The sequence below is a fragment of the Salvelinus alpinus genome, chromosome 26 (assembly GCF_045679555.1).
Source record: "Salvelinus alpinus chromosome 26, SLU_Salpinus.1, whole genome shotgun sequence".
NCBI classification, from domain to species: Eukaryota; Metazoa; Chordata; class Actinopteri; order Salmoniformes; family Salmonidae; genus Salvelinus; species Salvelinus alpinus.
In genome coordinates, this window is record NC_092111.1 from 23522218 (window position 1) to 23547755 (window position 25538).

General features: G+C 45.4%; 1 protein-coding gene across 9 annotated transcripts in view; it reads left to right on the forward strand.

Annotated features, from left to right (window-relative positions):
- The window catches only part of LOC139554994 (triple functional domain protein), a 98052-nt gene that overhangs the window by 33681 nt on the left and 38833 nt on the right, over nt 1-25538 (forward strand). For 5 of the 9 annotated variants that reach the window (XM_071368345.1, XM_071368346.1, XM_071368348.1 and 2 more), the window contains 18 exons: nt 418-610; nt 5691-5795; nt 6026-6222; nt 6421-6634; nt 7204-7326; nt 9424-9615; nt 10763-10921; nt 11025-11255; nt 13245-13367; nt 16414-16605; nt 16732-16901; nt 22616-22790; nt 23191-23386; nt 23580-23746; nt 23941-24060; nt 24388-24579; nt 25131-25280; nt 25410-25524. In XM_071368345.1, coding sequence (XP_071224446.1) covers nt 418-610; nt 5691-5795; nt 6026-6222; nt 6421-6634; nt 7204-7326; nt 9424-9615; nt 10763-10921; nt 11025-11255; nt 13245-13367; nt 16414-16605; nt 16732-16901; nt 22616-22790; nt 23191-23386; nt 23580-23746; nt 23941-24060; nt 24388-24579; nt 25131-25280; nt 25410-25524 — 3014 coding nt within the window. The remainder of the gene's footprint in view (nt 1-417; nt 611-5690; nt 5796-6025; nt 6223-6420; nt 6635-7203; nt 7327-9423; nt 9616-10762; nt 10922-11024; nt 11256-13244; nt 13368-16413; nt 16606-16731; nt 16902-22615; nt 22791-23190; nt 23387-23579; nt 23747-23940; nt 24061-24387; nt 24580-25130; nt 25281-25409; nt 25525-25538) is intronic. The other 4 variants (XM_071368347.1, XM_071368349.1, XM_071368353.1 and 1 more) reach the window with 1 other exon arrangement.

Here is a 25538-nt window from a genome sequence, read left to right on the forward strand (position 1 = left end):
TTTGTTTTGGTCGTAATACTTAGTGTTAGGTTGCAGATTTTTCTTATCTGGCTGGAAATCACTGTTGTTGTGTGTTTGTGCGCGCGTCTGTGCGCGAGTCGTAGTGCATGCTATATGTGCTTTTCACAGTACAGAAAATGCGTCATCTCCATCTCATGGTTTGTTTTGATTCTCTCCCTAACTCCTCCCTTTCCACTCTTTCTCTACCTCCCACTCACCCTCCTCCCTCTGGCTCTACCACTTCTCTCTCTGCCCCCTCCCCTTTCCCACCCTCCCACTCTCACTCTTTCGCTACCACCTCTCCCCCTCCTACCTTCTCTCTCCCTCACACCTCCCTCCACCCTATCTTTCGCTACCACCTTCCCTCTCCTTCCTTCCACCCCCTCCCTCCTCCTCCTCCTCCCTCCCCCGGTCCAGTGAGGAGGTGATCCAGCATGGCTTCACAGTCATAGTAGACATGCGAGGCAGTAAATGGGACAGTATCAAACCTCTACTGAAGATTCTCCAGGAGTCGTTCCCCTGCTGTATACACATAGCTCTCATCATCAAACCAGACAACTTCTGGCAGAAACAACGCACCAACTTCGGCAGCTCCAAGTTCGAATTTGAGGTAAAATGACTGTTTTTCTTTGTTCAACTGCAGAGATTTGGTGTGCCTCAAACTTTATTTTGAGGTTCATATAGTTTTTTCGGGCAGTCAAGCAATTAAAATAATTAATTGTAGTTAATGGCATTAGTTAATCATAATTAATCACAATTTTAGAATTAGCTTAAATTTGGCCTAATAAAAAGTAGTGCAGTGAGTTATAGGCATACTATATTTTGATATAATTAAATAAACATAAAATCATTTGTATCAGAATGTTTTAATGGCATTTTTACCATACACAACACAAAAGCCACTAACATACAGCTAGCTATTAGGCCTAATGCTCCCAATATTTTAAGGCCGACTACCTCTTATCAATGTTTTTGTAGTTTAACACTTGCGTGCACACACACACACACACACACACACACACACACACACACACACACACACTGTTAAAGCTTCAAGCATTCTAAATGAGCGTTCTCCCTGTTTCTGATTGGAGGTTTGATTATTGGAAAAAATAACTGGCTCTATGGATACAAAGACCAAACAGCTTTTAAACCTGTCCAACAATGTTATGAATTCCACAGAAGACAATAACAACAGATCAGCCAGGTCTGAGTTCATGTAAAATATCAGAACTGTTATCTAGCCTAGGCTACATATCCATGTTCTTCAACATGAACTAGTCGCAAGCTGCTAGTACTACAATTGGGATAATTTGCTTAAATCCTTTGACCTATGAACTACATCAAAAACAGTAGCCTAGCTAAATGGAATGGATTTCCTGTTCTGATTAAAATAATTGTGGGAAGTTAGTTGAATCAAGAGGCATTCAGCCATTGTAAACATTATTTGGGTTAGCTAGCTAGGTACTTCTGTACAAATAATTTTTTTACTGTTATCTAAAGAAACGCCTGGGAATGTGTTAATGGTTGAACTTTCCTTAAAAATGGTTGCTCAAAGCAGCGCCTATAATGGGTGTTTAAGTACCACAGTAGATGGGTTGGTTTATAACGAAAATGATGCGTGCGCATTGATGTGGCCAGAAGCCGTTCTTTGTTATGATTCTGAACAGTCAGATAGCTAGCAACAATTACAAGAAGCTGCCATGTGTGTAATCATAGGTGGCTTGTTTCAGCTAGCTGTATCTTGCTCTTGATACTATGTCTTGTTTTGATGTGTTTTGCCTTATTTCATGTGAATACTAAAATTTGCTAGCTAGCTAACCAACAACTGTACCGATGTATTTGAGAGACAACAAGCGCAAATTGTGCAAGTGTATTTATGTTTTCAATAAACATTTGGTGACGAATACAGCATGGTTGTCAACATTCTATGCCAACCCTGTCTGTTTTGCCCCAAAATTGCGCTCGCGTCAGTTTTGTTGCTAAACAACCAATCCATCTATAGAGACAGACAGAGCTAATGAGAAAGAGTGCACATTGCACACAGCATTAAGAGTGTGTGTGTGTGTGTTTGTGTGTTTGTTGCGCTTTAAAAGGTCAGTGTGGAAACACATGCGCTGAAAAGGGTCTGTGCGCTGAAGAAATGGAGATGCGATTAACGGCATCGTAAAAAAAATCTGCCGTTATAAATGCCGTGCCATAACATGTTATTAGCGTCTTATCTTTGACAGCCCTTGTTTTATTATGGCCTTTTTTTGTTCTTCCAATGCATTTTAATACCAGTGCCTTAGCCGAAGCAGAACAAACCCAACAGCAACATGGTATGGTGTGTGTTAACTGTCAGTTGGAGGTCTACTGCTCTGTTATACTCTGCTGTATTACATTTTTGATTTAGAATCACAATGGGGTATTGTTAGGAGCTGCTTGTTTTGACACACACAGACACACACAAGCTGCTGTTTTCAGTTGTTTTTGATAGGCTTGATTACTTCTATGTAAACTTCTATGTAATATTGTTGAAAATCCTGCAGAGCAAGGCAATAATGTAATAGTGTTAAATCCTGCAGAGTAAGGCAATAATGTAATAGTGTTAAATCCTGCAGAGTAAGGCAATAATGTAGTAGTGTTAAATCCTGCAGAGTAAGGCAATAATGTAATAGTGTTAAATCCTGCAGAGTAAGGCAATAATGTAATAGTGTTAAATCCTGCAGAGTAAGGCAATAATGTAATAGTGTTACATCCTGCAGAGTAAGGCAATAATGTAGTAGTGTTAAATCCTGCAGAGTAAGGCAATAATGTAATAGTGTTAAATCCTGCAGAGTAAGGCAATAATGTAATAGTGTTAAATCCTGCAGAGTAAGGCAATAATGTAATAGTGTTACATCCTGCAGAGTAAGGCAATAATGTAATAGTGTTAAATCCTGCAGAGTAAGGCAATAATGTAATAGTGTTAAATCCTGCAGAGTAAGGCAATAATGTAATAGTGTTAAATCCTGCAGAGTAAGGCAATAATGTAATAGTGTTAAATCCTGCAGAGTAAGGCAATAATGTAGTAGTGTTAAATCATGCAGAGTAAGGCAATAATGTAATAGTGTTAAATCCTGCAGAGTAAGGCAATAATGTAATAGTGTTAAATCCTGCAGAGTAAGGCAATAATGTAATAGTGTTAAATCCTGCAGAGTAAGGCAATAATGTAATAGTGTTAAATCCTGCAGAGTAAGGCAATAATGTAATAGTGTTAAATCCTGCAGAGTAAGGCAATAATGTAATAGTGTTAAATCCTGCAGAGTAAGGCAATAATGTAGTAGTGTTAAATCCTGCAGAGTAAGGCAATAATGTAGTAGTGTTAAATCCTGCAGAGTAAGGCAATAATGTAGTAGTGTTAAATCCTGCAGAGTAAGGCAATAATGTAATAGTGTTAAATCCTGTAGAGTAAGGCAATAATGTAATAGTGTTAAATCCTGCAGAGTAAGGTAATAGTGTTAAATCCTGCAGAGTAAGGCAATAATGTAATAGTGTTAAATCCTGCAGAGTAAGGCAATAATGTAATAGTGTTAAATCCTGCAGAGCAAGGCAATAATGTAATAGTGTTAAATCCTGCAGAGTAAGGCAATAATGTAATAGTGTTAAATCCTGCAGAGTAAGGCAATAATGTAATAGTGTTAAATCCTGCAGAGTAAGGCAATAATGTAATAGTGTTAAATCCTGCAGAGCAAGGCAATAATGTAATAGTGTTAAATCCTGCAGAGTAAGGCAATAATGTAATAGTGTTAAATCCTGCAGAGTAAGGCAATAATGTAATAGTGTTAAATCCTGCAGAGTAAGGCAATAATGTAATAGTGTTAAATCCTGCAGAGTAAGGCAATAATGTAATAGTGTTAAATCCTGCAGAGTAAGGCAATAATGTAATAGTGTTAAATCCTGCAGAGTAAGGCAATAATGTAGTAGTGTTAAATCCTGCAGAGTAAGGCAATAATGTAGTAGTGTTAAATCCTGCAGAGTAAGGCAATAATGTAATAGTGTTAAATCCTGCAGAGTAAGGCAGTAATGTAATAGTGTTAAATCCTGCAGAGTAAGGCAATAATGTAGTAGTGTTAAATCCTGCAGAGTAAGGCAATAATGTAATGGAGCGATATGCTATTTGGTTTGATTTCTATACAGTTTTATTTGCTGTGTCTAATGTGTTAATGTGTGGAGCTCTACTTTTTGTTGTTGTATTAAGTTAACACACATGCAGTTGCACACCCTGTTAGAGCAGAACCACTGGTGTATTGGCTTGTTTCGATTGGTTGATGGTGTGTGAAGCCATGTCACTGTCAGCCAGTCGCCACAGGGCAAAATACACATACAGGATTAAACACCACCTGCTCTCTCTACCCTGCTGTGCGTGTGTGTGTGTGCGTGTGAGGCCGTGCCTGCGTTTGTGTACGTGCATGTGTGTGTGTTTTTCAGCGCCACATTTTGCTCTGTAAAATCACTTTGTCATCCAATTCTGGGTTATGCTTTTAAAATGTGAACATTAAATATTAACATTCCATTAGGAGCTGAAACAGATGGAACATTACTGTATAAGAGATGAAGGGAATAGAGCGAGAGATGGAGGGAATAGAGCGAGAGATGAATGGAATAGAGTGAGAGATGAAGGGAATAGAGCGAGAGATGGAGGGAATAGAGCGAGAGATGGAGGGAGTAGAGCGAGAGATGGAGGGAATAGAGCGAGAGATGGAGGGAATAGAGCGAGAGATGGAGGGAATAGAGCGAGAGATGGAGGGAATAGAGCGAGAGATGGAGGGAATAGAGCGAGAGATGGAGGGAATAGAGCGAGAGATGGAGGGAATAGAGCGAGAGATGGAGGGAGTAGAGCGAGAGATGGAGGGAATAGAGCGAGAGATGGAGGGAGTAGAGCGAGAGATGGAGGGAGTAGAGCGAGAGATGGAGGGAGTAGAGCGAGAGATGGAGGGAATAGAGCGAGAGATGGAGAGATGGGCTGACACGTTCTAACCTCGACTTGTGATTTTCTCCTCTGCCTTTTTTGGGATTTAGAGGGCTATGCATCTTTAATTTGTTTCTTCCATCACTCCTTCTCTCATTCTGACTATCATCCTGCCCACGCAAGGCTTTGTCAGGTCTCTCTCCTCATCCCTCTCTCCTCTCTCTATCCTTCAATCTGACACAGAGTGTGGGTGTTAACCCTGCTGTGTGGGTTGGTATTATCTTGGCAACATAAAGCACTTGAGAATGGAAACAATCTCTCCCATATTTCTCAATCTGTACAGACATGTCTTTACCTTTTCTGAGCAAAAAGTCATTTTATAAATGTCCCCAAAAAAGTTATATAAATCATCAGACTATCAAGATGAAGAGGGAGATGAGACCTCAGAATCATTTATCTCTGTCCACTCCCCTTTTTGTCACAGCCAATCTCAACTTTCTGCCTGAGTGTCTGAATCACCATTAGTGTTGTGTGGGCCACTGACGGGGTGGGCACGGGGTGGGCTTCTCCTGGTCCTGTCTACCATTGTTAACCAAAAAGCTGTGATGATTCGGTTGGAATTGATTAAAACCTTCTCTATCCCTCACTCTCGTCCCTATCTTTCCCTTCCCTCGTCATCTTTCTTCCTCATCTCTCTCTCTCTCCCTCCCCCCACGTCTCCCCTCTCTTCCTCCCCCCTCTCCCGTATTCTCTCTAGACCACCATGGTATCGTTGGAGGGTCTGTCTAAGGTGGTTGACCCCTCCCAGCTGACCGCTGACTTCGAGGGAAGTCTTGAATACAACCATGATGAGTGGATCGAGGTACATCCTGCCAATCAATTAATCAATCAATGAATCAATGGTTTGCCTTTTTTTTTTAGATAAGAGATATATATAGAAACTAAAACACACACACACACACACACACACACACACACACACACACACACACACACACACACACACACACACACACACACACAATGTAGCTGTCTTAGTCAGTACTACAACCAGAAGTTAATCAATACATCCATATCTGTGTTCTTTTCCAGGTGCGGGTTGCGTTTGAGGAGTTTACGGGGCACGCGGGTCACATGTTGTCGAGGCTGGAGGAGATGCAGGAGGTGGTGGCGAGGAAAGACTTCCCCACGGACCTGGACGGGGCGCGGCGCATGATAGAGGAACACGCCACGCTGAAGAAGAAGGTCATCAAAGCTCCTATAGAGGAACTGGATACGGAGGGACAGAGGTAGGCTATGCACCACACGTACACACACACACATTGACGTAGACATGCGTTCACTCACTCAGTCACTCAGTCACTCACTCACTCACTCACTCACTCACTCACTCACTCACTCACTCACAAACAGAGTGATGGTGAGGCTAATTATACTCTTCTGATGATGTGTGTGTGTGTGTGTGTATGTTGTGTGTCCTCTCCCAGGTTGCTGCAGCGTATCCAGAGCAGTGAGTCGTACAGGAACTCTAACGCCAGCGGTGTGTGTAACGCTGACACCCAGGGGCTGGTGCCACGCATCGCCACCCTGCTGGACAAACTACACACCACACGACAACACCTCCACCAGGCCTGGCACATCAGGAAACTGCAGCTGGACCAGTGCTTCCAGCTCCGCCTCTTCGAACAGGACGCTGAGAAGGTACCATGGATGGATGGATGGATGGATGGATGGATGGATGGATGGATGGATGGATGGATGGATGGATGGATGGATGGATGGATGGATGGATGGATGGATGGATGGATGGATGGATGGTAAAGGAAAAGAAAAGTGCAACAGTTACAAGTGCTAGTATGATTTGCTGTGTGTGTGAAGGGGGGTGAATAGTTCTAGTCTAATATACTGATAAATAGGGGATAATAGATGGATCGTTTCAGTAAAGTATACAGATTGCAGTGTTGGACTGCGGTAAGGGCTTGTTGCTAGGACACCGTGGACAGTAGTTGGCTCTGAAAAGCCTGTTGGTTTTCTCTTCTGACACTCAGTCCATCGCTCTTCTCCCTGTGCTTTGTGCAGATACGTCTATATATATATAGATGTGCAAGCAAGTGTTTTTGCGCGCTCACGTTTCTACATGCACACGTGAAAGCATAGACACTCAACACATAGAGTACACACAAAGATACACCCACAAACACACTACCATCTGTAGCTGTTGGCTGCCTGCCCTATCCCATCTCTAACGTGTGTGTGTGGGACTTTTACAGATGTTTGATTGGATCATGCACAACAAGGGTCTGTTCCTGGCCGGCTACACAGAGATCGGCAACAACCACCCTCACGCCATGGAGCTACAGACTCAACACAACCACTTCGCTATGAACTGCATGGTAAGAACACAGACCGGAATCAACACACATGCACACGCACACACAACACACACGCACACACTGAGCAGCGGGCTGTTAGATAACTAGAAGCTGTGTCCATACTGGCTTACGTAATGGTTATGAATGACTTTAGAGGCATTCTGCAGTTTCTGCAGTACATACAGTGCATTCAGAAAGTATTCAGACCCCTTCTCTCTTTCCACATTTTGTTAAAATGGATTAAATTAAATAAATATCCTCATCAATCTACACACTACCTCATAATGACAAAGTGAAAACAGGTTTTTAGAAATGTTTGCAAATGTATAAAAAAAAAAAACAGATACCTTATTTACATACGTTTTCAGACCCTTTGCTATGAGACTCAAAATTGAGCTCAGGTGCATCCCGTTTCCATTGATCATCCTTGAGATGTTTCTACAACTCTCCCCTTCCTCACCCCGTCCCCCTCTCGCTCTCTCTCTCTCTCTCTCTCCCCATGTTCTCCTCTCTCTCCCTCCCTCCTTTGGTTGGAATTGTGTTGCTGTCCTGGGCCTCTTTGGGGTCTGTATGTGTTTGAACAGAGCCCCAGGACCTGCTTGCTTAGGGAGCTCTTCTCCAGGTTCATCTCTCTGTAGGTGATGGCTTTGTTATGGAAGGTTTGGGAATCGCTTCCTTTTAGGTGGTTGTAGAATTGAATGGCTCTTTTCTGGATTTTGATAATTAGCGTGTATCGGCCTAATTCTGCTCTGCATGCATTATTTGGTGTTTTACATTGTACACGGAGGATATTTTTGCAGAATTCTACATGCAGAGTCTCAATTTGGTGTTTTTCCCATTTTGTGAAGTATTTTTTTGCCAGAAATTCCTACAAATGAACTTAAGAAGGCACACCTGTTAATTGAAAAGCATTCCAGGTGACTACCTCGTGAAGCTGGTTGAGAGAATGCCAAGCGTGTGCAAAGCTGTCATCTAGGCAAAAGCTGGCTATTTGAAGAATCTCAAATATAAAATATATTTTGATTTGTTTAACACGTTTTTGGTTACTACATGATTCCATTTGTGTTATTTCATAGTTTTGATTCCTTCACTATTATTCTACAATGTAGAAAATAGTAAAAATAAAGAAAAACCCTTGAATGAGTAGATGTTCTAAAACTTTTGACCGGTAGTGTATGTGTTGAAAAGGTTGGGGCTTAAGTGGCATCCCTGTCTCACCCCACAGCCCTGTGGAAAGGAATGTGTGTGTTGTTTGTGTACATGGATTTAATAATGTATGTTTTTCCCCCAACCTCACTTTCCATCAATTTGTATAGCAGACCCTCATGCCAAATTGAGTCGAGCTTTTTTGAAATCAACAAAGCATGATACGTCTTTGCCTTTGTTTTGGTATGTTTGTTTGTCAATTAGGGAGGGCAGGGTGAATACGTGGTATGTCGTATGGTAATATGCTAAAAAGCCAATCTGAAATTTGCTCATTACATTGTTTTCACTGAGGAAATGTACGAGTCTGCTGTTAATGATAATGCAGAGGATTTTCCCAAGGTTGCTGTTGACGCATAACCCACTGTAGTTATTGGTGTCAAATTTGGCTCCACTTTTGTGGATTGGGATGATCAGTTCTTGGTTCCAAATATTGGGGGAAGATGCCAGAGCTGCGGATGATGTTAAAGAGTTTAAGTACAGCCAATTGAAATTTGTGGTCTGTATATTTGATCATTTCATTGAGGATACCATCAACACCACAGGCCTTTTTGGGTTGGAGGGTTTGTATTCTGTGTTGTAGTTCATTCAATGTAATTGGAGAATCCAGTGGGTTCTTGTTGTCTTTAATAGTTGATTCTAAGATTTGTATTTGATCATGTATATGTTTTTGCTGTTTGTTCTTTGTTATAGGGCCAACAAGATTGGAGAAGTGGTTTACCCATACATCTCCGTTTTGGACAGATAACTCTTCATGTTGTTGTTTGTTTAGTGTTTTCCAATTTTCCCAGAAGTGGTTAGAGTCTATGGATTCTTCAATTACATTGAGCTGATTTCTGACGTGCTGTTCCTTCTTTTTCCGTAATGTATTTTTGTATTGTTTTAGTGATTCTCTCTCTCCTCCATCCTCTCCAGAATGTGTATGTGAACATCAACAGGATAATGTCCGTGGGTAACAGGCTGTTGGAGTCTGGTCACTATGCCTCGGTGCAGATTAAACAGATCTCAGGTCAGCTGGAAGCGGAGTGGAAAGCCTTCGCTGCTGCCCTGGACGAACGCAGCACACTGCTGGAGATGTCTGCCGCCTTCCACCAGAAATGTGACCAGGTGGGTGGTGGTGGTACACACTCTAGCGGTGTGAACATGCTGTATACGCATATGCAGGAACACACATATCCAGGCAAACACACAGATAATTGATTCGTTTGTTTAATTCCAAATACAGAATCTGGGCGGTTATCTTTCACAATAGGAATATTCCATATTATTATTTTCATGTTCCACAGTTAAAGAAAGAAAAACAGTGCGTTTTCCAAGGAATTTCACCATTTCCTATCGATACTACTTCACAAAGCCTCTCTCTCTTTGTATATTCTGATTGCTCGAGGGCAGGCACATGGAGAATACATGCACACGCTCATGTACACATCCCCTTGTGTGTGTGTGATCAGATGTGGTCGAACAGTGAGATTAACATTTGATTAGAATCCTACTGTCTGTTTAATATTCCCACATGAGGCATATTTTTTAAACATTTTCTCTGCTATGTCTTCCTCTATTGTCCCATAAGGATTGGAATCATTTACAGAGATCTAACCGAGCCATGTGAAATCCAGGTCGTCATGGTAGAATCATTTACAGAGATCTAACCTAGCCATGTGAAATCCAGGTCATCTTGGTAGAATCATTTACAGAGATCTAACCTAGCCATGTGAAATCCAGGTCGTCATGGTAGAATCATTTACAGAGATCTAACCTAGCCATGTGAAATCCAGGTCATCATGGTAGAATCATTTACAGAGATCTAACCTAGCCATGTGAAATCCAGGTCGTCATGGTAGAATCATTTACAGAGATCTAACCTAGCCATGTGAAATCCAGGTCATCATGGTAGAATCATTTACAGAGATCTAACCTAGCCATGTGAAATCCAGGTCATCATGGTAGAATAATTCAGTGAATCTCTGAATAATACAGAGTAGAACAATAGTATATACCTTTTGTTGTGTGTGTGTGTGTGTGTGTAATATGTGTGTGTTTTAAGTTGTTTGCCGTGTATAAATTGTGTGTGTGTTTATATAATATGTGGCACCTTAATCGGGGACGACAGGCTCATAGTAATGGCTGGAACGGAATCAATGAAATGGTCATCGAGTTCACCATTCCATTCACTCCATTCCAGCCATTATTTCGAGGCACCCTCCTCTCAGCAGCCTCCTGTGATGTATGTATGATGTGTGTCGTCTCTCTACAGTACATGAGTAATGTGGACTCGTGGTGTAAAGCGTGTGGAGAGGTGGATCTACCCTCGGAGCTCCAGGACCTAGAAGATGCTATCCACCACCACCAGGGCCTCTACGAACACATCACTGCTGCCTACTCAGAGGTAAACGGCACTGCTGCATACCCAGAGGTAACATACCTGTGTGTGGGTGTGTGTGAGGTGTCACTAGCAAGTTCTATACGTGTGTGTTTGTATGTATGTGATCACGCCTTCCTCCCTCCCCATCCCCCAGGTCAGCCAAGACGGTAAGGCCTTATTGGATAAGCTCCAGCGCCCTCTGACCCCGGGGGGAGCTGATTCGCTGACAGCCTCGGCCAACTACAGCAAGGCGGTGCACCACGTGCTGGATGTGATACACGAGGTGCTGCACCACCAGAGACAACTGGAGAATATCTGGCAACACCGAAAAGTCCGTCTGCACCAGAGGCTCCAGCTGTGTGTGTTCCAGCAAGACGTACAGCAGGTGTGGACTAGTTATGTTCCTGTGTGGCTCAGTTAGCGTTGCTAGAGCCAAGCTCTTCCCAAGGTTGTTGGTTCAATGCCCGCAGGGATCACATACAGTGCCTTCAGAAAGGTTTCATACCCCTTGACTTATTCCACATTTTGTTGTGTTACAGCCTGAATTTAAAAAAAATAATGTCTCTACACACAATACCACATAATGATAAAGTGAAAGCCTGTTTTTAGAAATGTTTGCAAATGTATGGAACATTAAATACAGAAATATCTCATTTGCATAAGTATTCACACCCCTGAGTCAAGACTTTGTAGATTACAGCTATGAGTCTTTCTGGGTAAGTCTCTAAGACACTCAGGAACATTCAATGTCGTCTTGGTAATCAACTCCAGGTTATAATTGGCCTCGTGTTTTAGGTTGTTGTCCTGCTGAAAGGTGAGTTTGTCTCCCAGTGTATGTTAAAAAGCCGACTCAACCAGGTTTTCCTCTAGGACTTTGCTTGTGCTTAGTGCTATTCCGTTTCTTTTTATCTTAAAAACTCCCTAGTCCTTGCCGATGACAAGCATAACCATAACATGATGCAGTAACCACCATGCTTGAAAATATGAAGAGTGGTACTCAGTGATGTGTTGTTGGATTTGCCCCAAACATAACACTTTGTATTCAGGACATAAAGTAAATTTCTTTGCCACATTTTTTGCAGTTTTATTGCATTTTTTGCATTTTTCTCCTATCACAGCCATTAAACTCTAACTGTTTTTACGTCACCATTGGCCTCATGGTGAAATCCCTGAACGGTTTCCTTCCTCTCTGGCAACTGAGTTTGGAATGACGCCTGTAACTTTGTAGTGTAATTAATAACTTCACCATGCTCAAAGATGTGTGTGTGTGTGTGTGTGTGTGTGTGTGTGTGTGTGTGTGTGTGTGTGTGTGTGTGTGTGTGTGTGTGTGTGTGTGTGTGTGTGTGTGTGTGTGTGTGTGTGTGTGTGTGTGTGTGTGTGTGTGTGTGTGTGTGTGTGTGTGTGTATGTAAAGTCTTTTTTTTTAGTTTTACGTCTTTGTGGTTGAATCTGTGTTTGAAATTCACTGCTTGACTGAGGGACCTTACCATTATCTGTATGTGTGGGGTACAGAGATGAGGTAGTCATTCAAAAGTCATGTTAAACACTATTATTTCACACCGTGAGTCCATGCAACTTATTTTATGACGTGTTAAGCACATTTTTACTCATGAATTTATTTAGGATTGCCATAAAGGGGTTGAATACTTAATGACTCAAGACATTTCAGATTTTCATTTTTAATTCATTAGTATAAAAAAAAACTGAAAAATATAATTCCACTTTGACATTACAGGATATGGTGTTTGTTAGGCCAGTGATAAAAAATGTAAATAAGTAACACAAGAAAATGTGGATAAAGTCAAGGGGTGTGAATACTTTCTGAAGGCTGTACATGATACATATACTAGAAATGTATGGACACACTCACTAGTCTCACCCTCGTAGCCAAGGTAACTGTTGCCATGGTGATGCTGCTGGCCAGTATTCAGATGAGTTGTATTCTGCCAAGTGGTAGAGGTAGAGAGAGAGAGGGATATAGAAAGATCTGAGGAGGGAGAGAGCAGGACAAGGAAGGTGTGAAGAGGGAGAAAGAAAAGAGAGAGGGACGGGAGGGTTTCGTTTAGATGGGATACAGCTTTTGTCAAAATAGATTTGTCATAGCAGGTTTAGGAGAACTTACGCAGCAGGTTAGGAGAATTAACATAGCAGGTAGGGAAAAAAGCAGCTGTATCTCATCTAGACAGGACCAGACGGGAGGGAACTCATCCTCTCTGTCATCTCTCTCTGCCTTCTGACTGGAGTAGTATGCTGTTCTGTCTATCAACCCTAGAGCTCCCCTAGTGGACTGGCAGCATGACACTGCATTTTTCCTGTGGCCCACAGCCTCAAATTCTATGCCACTTAGCTAACTGTGCATACTTGTGTGTGTGCAGGTTCTGGACTGGATAGAGAACCACGGGGAGGCGTTCCTGAGTAAACACACAGGCGTTGGGAAGTCCCTCCATCGAGCCAGAGCACTACAGAAACGACATGAGGACTTCGAGGAGGTCGCCCAGGTAGGATAGAACATTTTTCTCTCTCTTTACTTTTCCTCTCTTGGTCAACCTTTCTGACATTTCCCTTTCATCTCTCTTATCACATACAGTACTTCCTCTCTGTATCACATACTCCCTCTCTATCACATACTCCCTCTCTGTATCACATACTCCCTCTCTATCACATACTCCCTCTCTGTATCACATACTCCCTCTCTATCACATACTCCCTCTCTGTATCACATACTTCCTCTCTGTATCACATACTCCCTCTCTGTATCACATACTTCCTCTCTGTATCACATACTCCCTCTCTGTATCACATACTTCCTCTCTGTATCACATACTCCCTCTCTGTATCACATACTTCCTCTCTATCACATACTCCCTCTCTGTATCACATACTTCCTCTCTGTATCACATACTCCCTCTCTATCACATACTCCCTCTCTGTATCACATACTTCCTCTCTGTATCACATACTTCCTCTCTGTATCACATACTTCCTCTCTGTATCACATACTCCCTCTCTGTATCACATACTTCCTCTCTGTATCACATACTTCCTCTCTGTATCACATACTCCCTCTCTGTATCACATACTTCCTCTCTGTATCACATACTCCCTCTCTGTATCACATACTTCCTCTCTGTATCACATACTTCCTCTCTGTATCACATACTCCCTCTCTGTATCACATACTCCCTCTCTATCACATACTCCCTCTCTGTATCACATACTTCCTCTCTGTATCACATACTCCCTCTCTGTATCACATACTTCCTCTCTGTATCACATACTCCCTCTCTATCACATACTCCCTCTCTGTATCACATACTCCCTCTCTATCACATACTCCCTCTCTGTATCACATACTTCCTCTCTCTATCACATACTCCCTCTCTATCACATACTCCCTCTCTATCACATACTTCCTCTCTGTATCACATACTCCCTCTCTGTATCACATACTCCCTCTCTATCACATACTCCCTCTCTGTATCACATACTTCCTCTCTGTATCACATACTCCCTCTCTGTATCACATACTTCCTCTCTGTATCACATACTCCCTCTCTATCACATACTCCCTCTCTGTATCACATACTCCCTCTCTATCACATACTCCCTCTCTGTATCACATACTCCCTCTCTATCACATACTCCCTCTCTGTATCACATACTTCCTCTCTGTATCACATACTCCCTCTCTGTATCACATACTTCCTCTCTGTATCACATACTCCCTCTCTGTATCACATACTTCCTCTCTGTATCACATACTCCCTCTCTGTATCACATACTCCCTCTCTATCACATACTCCCTCTCTGTATCACATACTCCCTCTCTATCACATACTCCCTCTCTGTATCACATACTTCCTCTCTGTATCACATACTCCCTCTCTGTATCACATACTCCCTCTCTATCACATACTCCCTCTCTGTATCACATACTCCCTCTCTATCACATACTCCCTCTCTGTATCACATACTCCCTCTCTGTATCACATACTCCCTCTCTATCACATACTCCCTCTCTATCACATACTCCCTCTCTATCACATACTCCCTCTCTATCACATACTTCCTCTCTGTATCACATACTCCCTCTCTATCACATACTCCCTCTCTGTATCACATACTCCCTCTCTATCACATACTTCCTCTCTGTATCACATACTCCCTCTCTGTATCACATACTCCCTCTCTGTATCACATACTCCCTCTCTGTATCACATACTTCCTCTCTGTATCACATACTCCCTCTCTATCACATACTCCCTCTCTGTATCACATACTCCCTCTCTATCACATACTCCCTCTCTGTATCACATACTCCCTCTCTATCACATACTCCCTCTCTATCACATACTCCCTCTCTGTATCACATACTTCCTCTCTGTATCACATACTCCCTCTCTGTATCACATACTTCCTCTCTGTATCACATACTCCCTCTCTGTATCACATACTCCCTCTCTGTATCACATACTCCCTCTCTGTATCACATACTCCCTCTCTATCACATACTCCCTCTCTGTATCACATACTTCCTCTCTGTATCACATACTCCCTCTCTGTATCACATACTTCCTCTCTGTATCACATACTCCCTCTCTGTATCACATACTTCCTCTCTATCACATACTCCCTCTCTGTATCACATACTCCCTCTCTATCACATACTCCCTCTCTGTATCACATACTCCCTCTCTGTATCACATACTTCCTCTCTGTATCACATACTCCCTCTCTGTATCACATACTCCCTCTCTGTATCACATACTCCCTCTCTATCACATACTCCCTCTCTATCACATACAGTACTTCCTCTCTCTATCACATACAGTACTCCCTCTCTCTATCACATACAGTACTTCCTCTCTCTATCACATACAGTACTCCCTCTCTCTATCACATACAGTACTCCCTCTCTCTATCACATACAGTACTTCCTCTCTCTATCACATACTGTACTCCCTCTCTCTATCACATACAGTACTTCCTCTCTCTATCACATACAGTACTCCCTCTCTCTATCACATACAGTACTTCCTCTCTCTATCACATACAGTACTCCCTCTCTCTATCACATACAGTACTCCCTCTCTCTATCACATACAGTACTTCCCTCTCTATCACATACACTACTCCCTCTCTCTATCACATACAGTACTTCCTCTCTCTATCACATACAGTACTCCCTCTCTCTATCACATACAGTACTTCCCTCTCTATCACATACAGTACTTCCCTCTCTATCACATACAGTGCTTCCTCTCTCTATCACATACAGTGCTTCCTCTCTCTATCACATACAGTACTTCCTCTCTCTATCACATACAGTACTTCCTCTCTCTATCACATACAGTACTTCCTCCCTCTATCACATACAGTACTTCCTCTCTCTATCATATACTTCCTCTCTCTATCTTTTCACTAAATATATTCAGTCAAGTTTCTCCCCTCCCTTTCTCTTGGTAACTGTCCTCCCTCTTTCCTTCTCTGTCTCTCTCCCCATCCTCTGTCTTTCTCTGTGTGATGGTTCTGTCCTTCCTCCAGAACACCTATACTAACGCTGACAAGCTGCTGGAGGCGGCAGAGCAGCTGGCCCAGACAGGAGAGTGTGATCCAGAGGAGATCTACCAGGCAGCCCACCAGCTGGAGGACCGCATCCAGGACTTTGTCAGGAGGGTGGAGCAACGCAAAGTCCTGCTCGACATGTCTGTTGCCTTCCACACACATGTCAAAGAGGTACAAAGTGTGTGTGTGGGGGGGAGGATGTGTGTGTGTGTTTTGCGGCGGTAGTGCAACATTCTACTGGATTGTGTGTGTGCGACATGCTGGGTAGGCGTGTGTGTATTAACTCTCGGTCCCTAGCTGTGGACGTGGCTGGAGGAGCTGCAGAAGGAGTTGTTAGATGATGTGTATGCTGAGTCCGTGGAGGCGGTGCAGGACCTGATCAAACGCTTCAGCCAGCAGCAGCAGACCACCCTGCAGGTCACTGTCAACGTCATCAAGGAGGGAGAGGACCTCATCCAGCAGCTCAGGTAGAACACACACATACAGGGACAGACACGAGACACACACCCACAGGCTGGGACAAACACACACACATACAGGGACAGACACGAGACACACACCCACAGGCTGGGACAAACACACACACATACAGGGACAGACACGAGACACACACCCACAGGCTGGGACAAACACACACACTCACAGGGACAGACACGAGACACACACCCACAGGCTGGGACAAACACACACACTCACAGGGACAGACACGAGACACACACCCACAGGCTGGGACAAACACACACACTCATAGGGACAGACACGAGACACACACCCACAGGCTGGGACAAACACACACACATACAGGGACAGACACGAGACACACACCCACAGGCTGGGACAAACACACACACATACAGGGACAGACACGAGACACACACCCACAGGCTGGGACAAACACACACACATACAGGGACAGACACGAGACACACACCCACAGGCTGGGACAAACACACACACTCACAGGGACAGACACGAGACACACACCCACAGGCTGGGACAAACACACACACTCACAGGGACAGACACGAGACACACACCCACAGGCTGGGACAAACACACACACATACAGGGACAGACACGAGACACACACCCACAGGCTGGGACAAACACACACACATACAGGGACAGACACGAGACACACACCCACAGGCTGGGACAAACACACACACATACAGGGACAGACACGAGACACACACCCACAGGCTGGGACAAACACACACACATACAGGGACAGACACGAGACACACACCCACAGGCTGGGACAAACACACACACATACAGGGACAGACACGAGACACACACCCACAGGCTGGGACAAACACACACACATACAGGGACAGACACGAGACACACACCCACAGGCTGGGACAAACACACACACATACAGGGACAGACACGAGACACACACCCACAGGCTGGGACAAACACACACACATACAGGGACAGACACGAGACACACACCCACAGGCTGGGACAAACACACACACACACTCACAGGGACAGACACGAGACACACACCCACAGGCTGGGACAAACACACACACATACAGGGACAGACACGAGACACACACCCACAGGCTGGGACAAACACACACACACACTCACAGGGACAGACACGAGACACACACCCACAGGCTGGGACAAACACACACTCACAGGGACAGACACGAGACACACACCCACAGGCTGGGACAAACACACACACATACAGGGACAGACACGAGACACACACCCACAGGCTGGGACAAACACACACACTCACAGGGACAGACACGAGACACACACCCACAGGCTGGGACAAACACACACACATACAGGGACAGACACGAGACACACACCCACAGGCTGGGACAAACACACACACTCACAGGGACAGACACGAGACACACACCCACAGGCTGGGACAAACACACACACATACAGGGACAGACACGAGACACACACCCACAGGCTGGGACAAACACACACACTCACAGGGACAGACACGAGACACACACCCACAGGCTGGGGCAAACACACACACTCACAGGGACAGACACGAGACACACACCCACAGGCTGGGACAAACACACACACTCACAGGGACAGACACGAGACACACACCCACAGGCTGGGACAAACACACACACTCACAGGGACAGACACGAGACACACACCCACAGGCTGGGACAAACACACACACTCACAGGGACAGACACGAGACACACACCCACAGGCTGGGACAAACACACACACATACAGGAACAGACGTGCACGTATACACACACACCCACAGACCCACACACACACCCACAGAATAATTTGGAAGTAACTGAGCAAAATATGAACGTTTCAGAGAGTGGGCAGAAGGTGAGTAGGATGGAATAGACAACAGGAGAGAGAGAACAGCATTCTCCCATAGTGAACTGGCAGAGGAGAGAGAGAGAACAGCCTTCTCCCATAGTGAACTGGCAGAGGAGAGAGAGAGAACAGCCTTCTCCCATAGTGAACTGGCAGAGGAGAGAGAGAGAGAACAGCATCCTCCCATAGTGAACTGGCAGAGGAGAGAGAGAGAACAGCATTCTCCCATAGTGAACTGGCAGAGGAGAGAGAGAGAACAGCCTTCTCCCATAGTGAACTGGCAGAGGAGAGAGAGAGAACAGCCTTCTCCCATAGTGAACTGGCAGAGGAGAGAGAGAGAGAACAGCATCCTCCCATAGTGAACTGGCAGAGGAGAGAGAGAGAGAACAGCATTCTCCCATAGTGAACTGGCAGAGGAGAGAGAGAGAGAACAGCATCCTCCCATAGTGAACTGGCAGAGGAGAGAGAGAGAACAGCATTCTCCCATAGTGAACTGGCAGAGGAGAGAGAGAGAGAACAGCATTCTCCCATAGTGAACTGGCAGAGGAGAGAGAGGGAGAACAGCCTTCTCCCATAGTGAACTGGCAGAGGAGAGAGAGAGAGAACAGCCTTCTCCCATAGTGAACTGTTAGAGGAGAGAGAGGGAGAACAGCATTCTCCCATAGTGAACTGGCAGAGGAGAGAGAGAGAACAGCATTCTCCCATAGTGAACTGGCAGAGGAGAGAGAGAGAGAACAGCATTCTCCCATAGTGAACTGGCAGAGGAGAGAGAGAGAACAGCATTCTCCCATAGTGAACTGGCAGAGGAGAGAGAGAGAGAACAGCATTCTCCCATAGTGAACTGGCAGAGGAGAGAGAGAGAGAACAGCATCCTCCCATAGTGAACTGGCAGAGGAGAGAGAGAGAGAACAGCATTCTCCCATAGTGAACTGGCAGAGGAGAGAGAGAGAACAGCATCCTCCCATAGTGAACTGGCAGAGGAGAGAGAGAGAACAGCATCCTCCCATAGCGAACTGGCAGAGGAGAGAGAGGGAGAACAGCATCCTCCCATAGTGAACTGGCAGAGGAGAGAGAGAGAACAGCATCCTCCCATAGTGAACTGGCAGAGGAGAGAGAGAGAGAACAGCATTCTCCCATAGTGAACTGGCAGAGGAGAGAGAGAGAACAGCATTCTCCCATAGTGAACTGGCAGAGGAGAGAGAGAGAACAGCATCCTCCCATAGTGAACTGGCAGAGGAGAGAGAGAGAACAGCATTCTCCCATAGTGAACTGGCAGAGGAGAGAGAGAGAACAGCATCCTCCCATAGTGAACTGGCAGAGGAGAGAGAGAGAACAGCATCCTCCCATAGCGAACTGGCAGAGGAGAGAGAGAGAACACCATTCTCCCATAGTGAACTGGCAGAGGAGAGAGAGAGAACAGCATCCTCCCATAGTGAACTGGCAGAGGAGAGAGAGAGAGAGAACAGCATTCTCCCATAGTGAACTGGCAGAGGAGAGAGAGAACAGCATTCTCCCATAGCGAACTGGCAGAGGAGAGAGAGAGAGAGAACAGCATTCTCCCATAGCGAACTGGCAGAGGAGAGAGAGAGAGAACAGCATCCTCCCATAGTGAACTGGCAGAGGAGAGAGAGAGAGAGAACAGCATTCTCCCATAGCGAACTGGCAGAGGAGAGAGAGAGAGAACAGCATCCTCCCATAGTGAACTGGCAGAGGAGAGAGAGCGAGAGAACAGCATTCTCCCATAGTGAACTGGCAGAGGAGAGAGAGAGAGAACAGCATCCTCCCATAGTGAACTGGCAGAGGAGAGAGAGAACAGCATTCTCCCATAGCGAACTGGCAGAGGAGAGAGAGAGAACAGCATTCTCCCATAGCGAACTGGCAGAGGAGAGAGAGAGGAGAGAGAGAACAGCATTCTCCCATAGTGAACTGGCAGAGGAGAGAGAGAGAGAACAGCATCCTCCCATAGTGAACTGGCAGAGGAGAGAGAGAGAGAGAACAGCATTCTCCCATAGTGAACTGGCAGAGGAGAGAGAGAACAGCATTCTCCCATAGTGAACTGGCAGAGGAGAGAGAGAGAACAGCATCCTCCCATAGCGAACTGGCAGAGGAGAGAGAGAGAGAACAGCATTCTCCCATAGCGAACTGGCAGAGGAGAGAGAGAGAGAACAGCATTCTCCCATAGTGAACTGGCAGAGGAGAGAGAGAACAGCATTCTCCCATAGCGAACTGGCAGAGGAGAGAGAGAACAGCATTCTCCCATAGCGAACTGGCAGAGGAGAGAGAGAGAACAGCATTCTCCCATAGTGAACTGGCAGAGGAGAGAGAGAGAACAGCATTCTCCCATAGCGAACTGGCAGAGGAGAGAGAGAGAGAACAGCATTCTCCCATAGTGAACTGGCAGAGGAGAGAGAGAGAACAGCATCCTCCCATAGTGAACTGGCAGAGGAGAGAGAGAGAGAACAGCATCCTCCCATAGTGAACTGGCAGAGGAGAGAGAGAGAGAACAGCATTCTCCCATAGTGAACTGGCAGAGGAGAGAGAGAGAACAGCATCCTCCCATAGTGAACTGGCAGAGGAGAGAGAGAGAGAACAGCATTCTCCCATAGTGAACTGGCAGAGGAGAGAAAGAGAACAGCATCCTCCCATAGTGAACTGGCAGAGGAGAGAAAGAGAACAGCATTCTCCCATAGTGAACTGGTAGAGGAGAGAGAGGGAGAACAGCATCCTCCCATAGTGAACTGGCAGAGGAGAGAGAGGGAGAACAGCATCCTCCCATAGCGAACTGGCAGAGGAGAGAGAGAGAGAGAACAGCATTCTCCCATAGCGAACTGGCAGAGGAGAGAGAGAGAGAACAGCATCCTCCCATAGTGAACTGGTAGAGGAGAGAGAGGGAGAACAGCATCCTCCCATAGCGAACTGGCAGAGGAGAGAGAGAGAGAGAACAGCATTCTCCCATAGCGAACTGGCAGAGGAGAGAGAGGGAGAACAGCATCCTCCCATAGTGAACTGGCAGAGGAGAGAGGGAGAACAGCATCCTCCCATAGCGAACTGGCAGAGGAGAGAGAGAGAGAGAACAGCATTCTCCCATAGCGAACTGGCAGAGGAGAGAGAGGGAGAACAGCATCCTCCCATAGCGAACTGGCAGAGGAGAGAGAGAACAGCATTCTCCCATAGTGAACTGGCAGAGGAGAGAGAGAGAACAGCATTCTCCCATAGTGAACTGGCAGAGGAGAGAAAGAGGGAATTGAGGGAGAGATGAGAAGGAGTAGGAGGTTGACAGTTAGAAGAGCTGCATGTATTTGACTGCTCTGACCAGGATTCTGGTTGTATTTATATCAAGTGTGTGGGGTGAGACCTGGCCCTCCTACACACACACACACACACACACACACACACACACACACACACACACACACACACACACACACACACACACACACACACACACACACACACTGACGCGATCTCTCTCTCTCTCTATGTCTCCATCCCTGGTGTATTCTGTCCTCTGAGTATTGTTACATAATGCTGGTTTCATAACAGTGTGGCTTATTGTGTAACATCCCCCAGGACTCTGCTACAACACTGTGTGTGTGAGAGATTAGAGGAGTGTGTGTGTGTGTGTGTGTGTGTGTGTGTGTGTGTGTGTGTGTGTGTGTGTGTGTGTGTGTGTGTGTGTGTGTGTGTGTGTGTGTGTGTGTGTGTGTGTGTGTGTGTGTGTGTGTTATTATACAATGATTGAAGCAGTGCCAGTGAAATTACCGCTGCACCGAATAAGGTGTGTGTGTACGTTCAACTTTGTGTTTTCTTCAATGTGTGTGTGTGTTCTCTCGTGTCGTAGGGACTCTGCTATCTCAAGTAACAAGACTCCCCACAACAGCTCTATAAACCACATTGAGAGTGTCCTACAGCAGCTGGATGAGGCCCAGGCTCAGATGGAGGAGCTGTTTCAGGAGAGGAAGATCAAACTGGAACTCTTCCTGCAGCTACGCATCTTCGAGAGGGACGCCATTGACGTGAGTGTGTGGAAAGGGTGTGTGTGGCAGAGGTGGTTCCTGTAAAGTACCCTTGTCTCGGCTTTAGCTCAGGGATTAAATGTAGTCTCTCACCTCACTCACTCACTCACTCACTCACTCACTCACTCACTCACTCACTCACTCACTCTCACATACACACCCAGATCATCTCAGACCTGAAGTCTATATATCTCACCTCTCTCTCTCTCTCTCTCTCTCTCTCTCTCTCTCTCTCTCTCTCTCTCTCTCTCTCTCTCTCTCTCTCTCTCTCTCTCTCTCTCTCTCTCTCTCTCTCTCTCTCTCTCTCTCTCTCTCTCTCTCTCTCTCTCTCTCTCACCCAGATCATCTCAGACCTGAAGTCTATATATCTCACCTATCTCTCTCTCTCTCTCCCCCCCAGATCATCTCAGACCTGGAGTCGTGGAACGAGGAGTTGAGTGTTCAGATGAGTGAGTTTGATACAGAGGACCTGACCCTGGCAGAACAGAGACTCCAGCACCACGCTGACAAGGCCCTGACCATGAACAACCTGACCTTTGATGTCATCCACCAGGGACAGGAGCTGCTGCAGTACGTCAACGAAGTACAGGCCTCTGGTGAGTAGCAGTACACACGTGTGCACAACAGAGCTTACATTGTCAGATATGCATACACACACACACACACACAGAAAATGAGCTACTGTGATAGCCTGTTTTGTAGTAGGAGTGGAATGACTTTTGCTCTCTCTCCTTGCCTTTCTCCCCCTCTTTCTCTCCCTTTCTTCTGTTGTCCCTCCTCTCCCTCCAGGTGTAGAGTTGCTGTGTGACAGGGATGTGGACATGGCTACTCGTGTTCAGGACCTGCTGGAGTTCCTCCATGAGAAGCAGCAGGAGTTGGACGTAGCAGGCGAACAACACAGGAGACACCTGGAGCAGTGTGTACAGTTACGACACCTGCAGGCCGAAGTCAAACAGGTATACACACACACATACACACACACACACACACACACACACACAGATGACACCAAAACCATCGATTGATACCACATAATTTCCTATTAAATACCAGTAGAAATAATACCATAGTAAATACCAACCAAGTACCAGTGGAAACCATACTAAAATGCTATCATGATAACGTATATCCTGGTTCCTGGTGTGTGCAGGTCCTGGGCTGGATCCGTAATGGGGAGTCTATGCTGAATGCTGGTCTGATCACAGCCAGTTCTCTACAGGAAGCAGAACAGCTACAGAGAGAGCACGAACAGTTCCAGCATGCCATCGAGGTGAGCTCATCACTCCGCGACGCAAACACCAACACACATCCTTTTTATAGACAATAATAAGTACATATATATATTATCTCTTTATGTTTCTTTCTCTCTACAGTAGCTCTATATCCCTCTAGCCTTGTTTAACCAGCCTGATCTCACAAGCTCAGATTTCACTTCATCTCTCCCACTTCCTCTGACTTTCCCCCTCCTGTTTATTTTTCCCCCACTCATTTCTTTAAACATATCTGATATTCTATAATAAAACTCTACTATAAGATGCAACACAGAGCTATGATATTCTGTGTCTCTCCTCATCCCTCTCTCTTCTCCTCCTCGTAGAAAACCCACCAGAGTGCCCTGCAGGTGCAGCAGAAGGCTGAGGTGTTACTCCAGGCCAACCACTATGACATGGACCTGATCAGAGACTGTGCTGAGAACGTAGCGTCCCACTGGCAGCAGCTCATGTTGAAGATGGAGGACAGGCTGAAACTGGTCAACGCCTCTGTAGCCTTCTACAAGACCTCCGAACAGGTAGGGGGTGCTGTGGCTGTTATAGTTATGGTTTATTATGTAATGACAGGTAGGGAGATAGTACTTTAATAGGTATTGTAATTCCCTAATAACATCATTAGATAAATACTTCTGTAGCCATCTACAAGACCTCCAAACAGGTAGGGGGCACTATTGCTCTTGGTATCCAGTTCATTTAGCTCTAGTAGAGCTAACTAGTTAGTTACGTTAGTAGCTTAGCTTCAGTTAAGGAGACTGACGGAGCCTGTGCTGTGTCCTGTAGGTGTGCAGGAAAGCCTCCTGGAATGTCATGGGAGCTGTGGTGTGTTATGGGAGCTGTAGTTTTAATCCTGTGTTGTGATCTGTAGGTGTGCAGTGTGTTGGAGAGCCTGGAGCAGGAGTATAAGAGGGAAGAGGACTGGTGTGGCATTATGGGAGCTGTAGTTTTAATCCTGTGTTGTGATCTGTAGGTGTGCAGTGTGTTGGAGAGCCTGGAGCAGGAGTATAAGAGGGAAGAGGACTGGTGTGGCATTATGGGAGCTGTAGTTTTAATCCTGTGTTGTGATCTGTAGGTGTGCAGTGTGTTGGAGAGCCTGGAGCAGGAGTATAAGAGGGAAGAGGACTGGTGTGGGGGGGCTGACAAACTGGGTCCTAACTGTGAGTCAGATCACGTCACCCCCATGATCAGCAAACACCTGGAACAGAAAGAGGCTTTCCTCAAGGTAAGAACACACACACACACACACACACACACACACACACACACACACACACACACACACACACACACACACACACACACACACGTATACAGCTATGACCCATGTCTCTAACTGTGTGTGTTTCTCTAGGCATGTACCCTGGCCAGACGTAATGCTGATGTGTTCCTGAAGTACATGCACAGGAACAGTGTTAACATGCCTGGGATGCTCAGCCATGTCAAAGCACCGGAACAACAGGTCAAGAGTGAGTATCACACA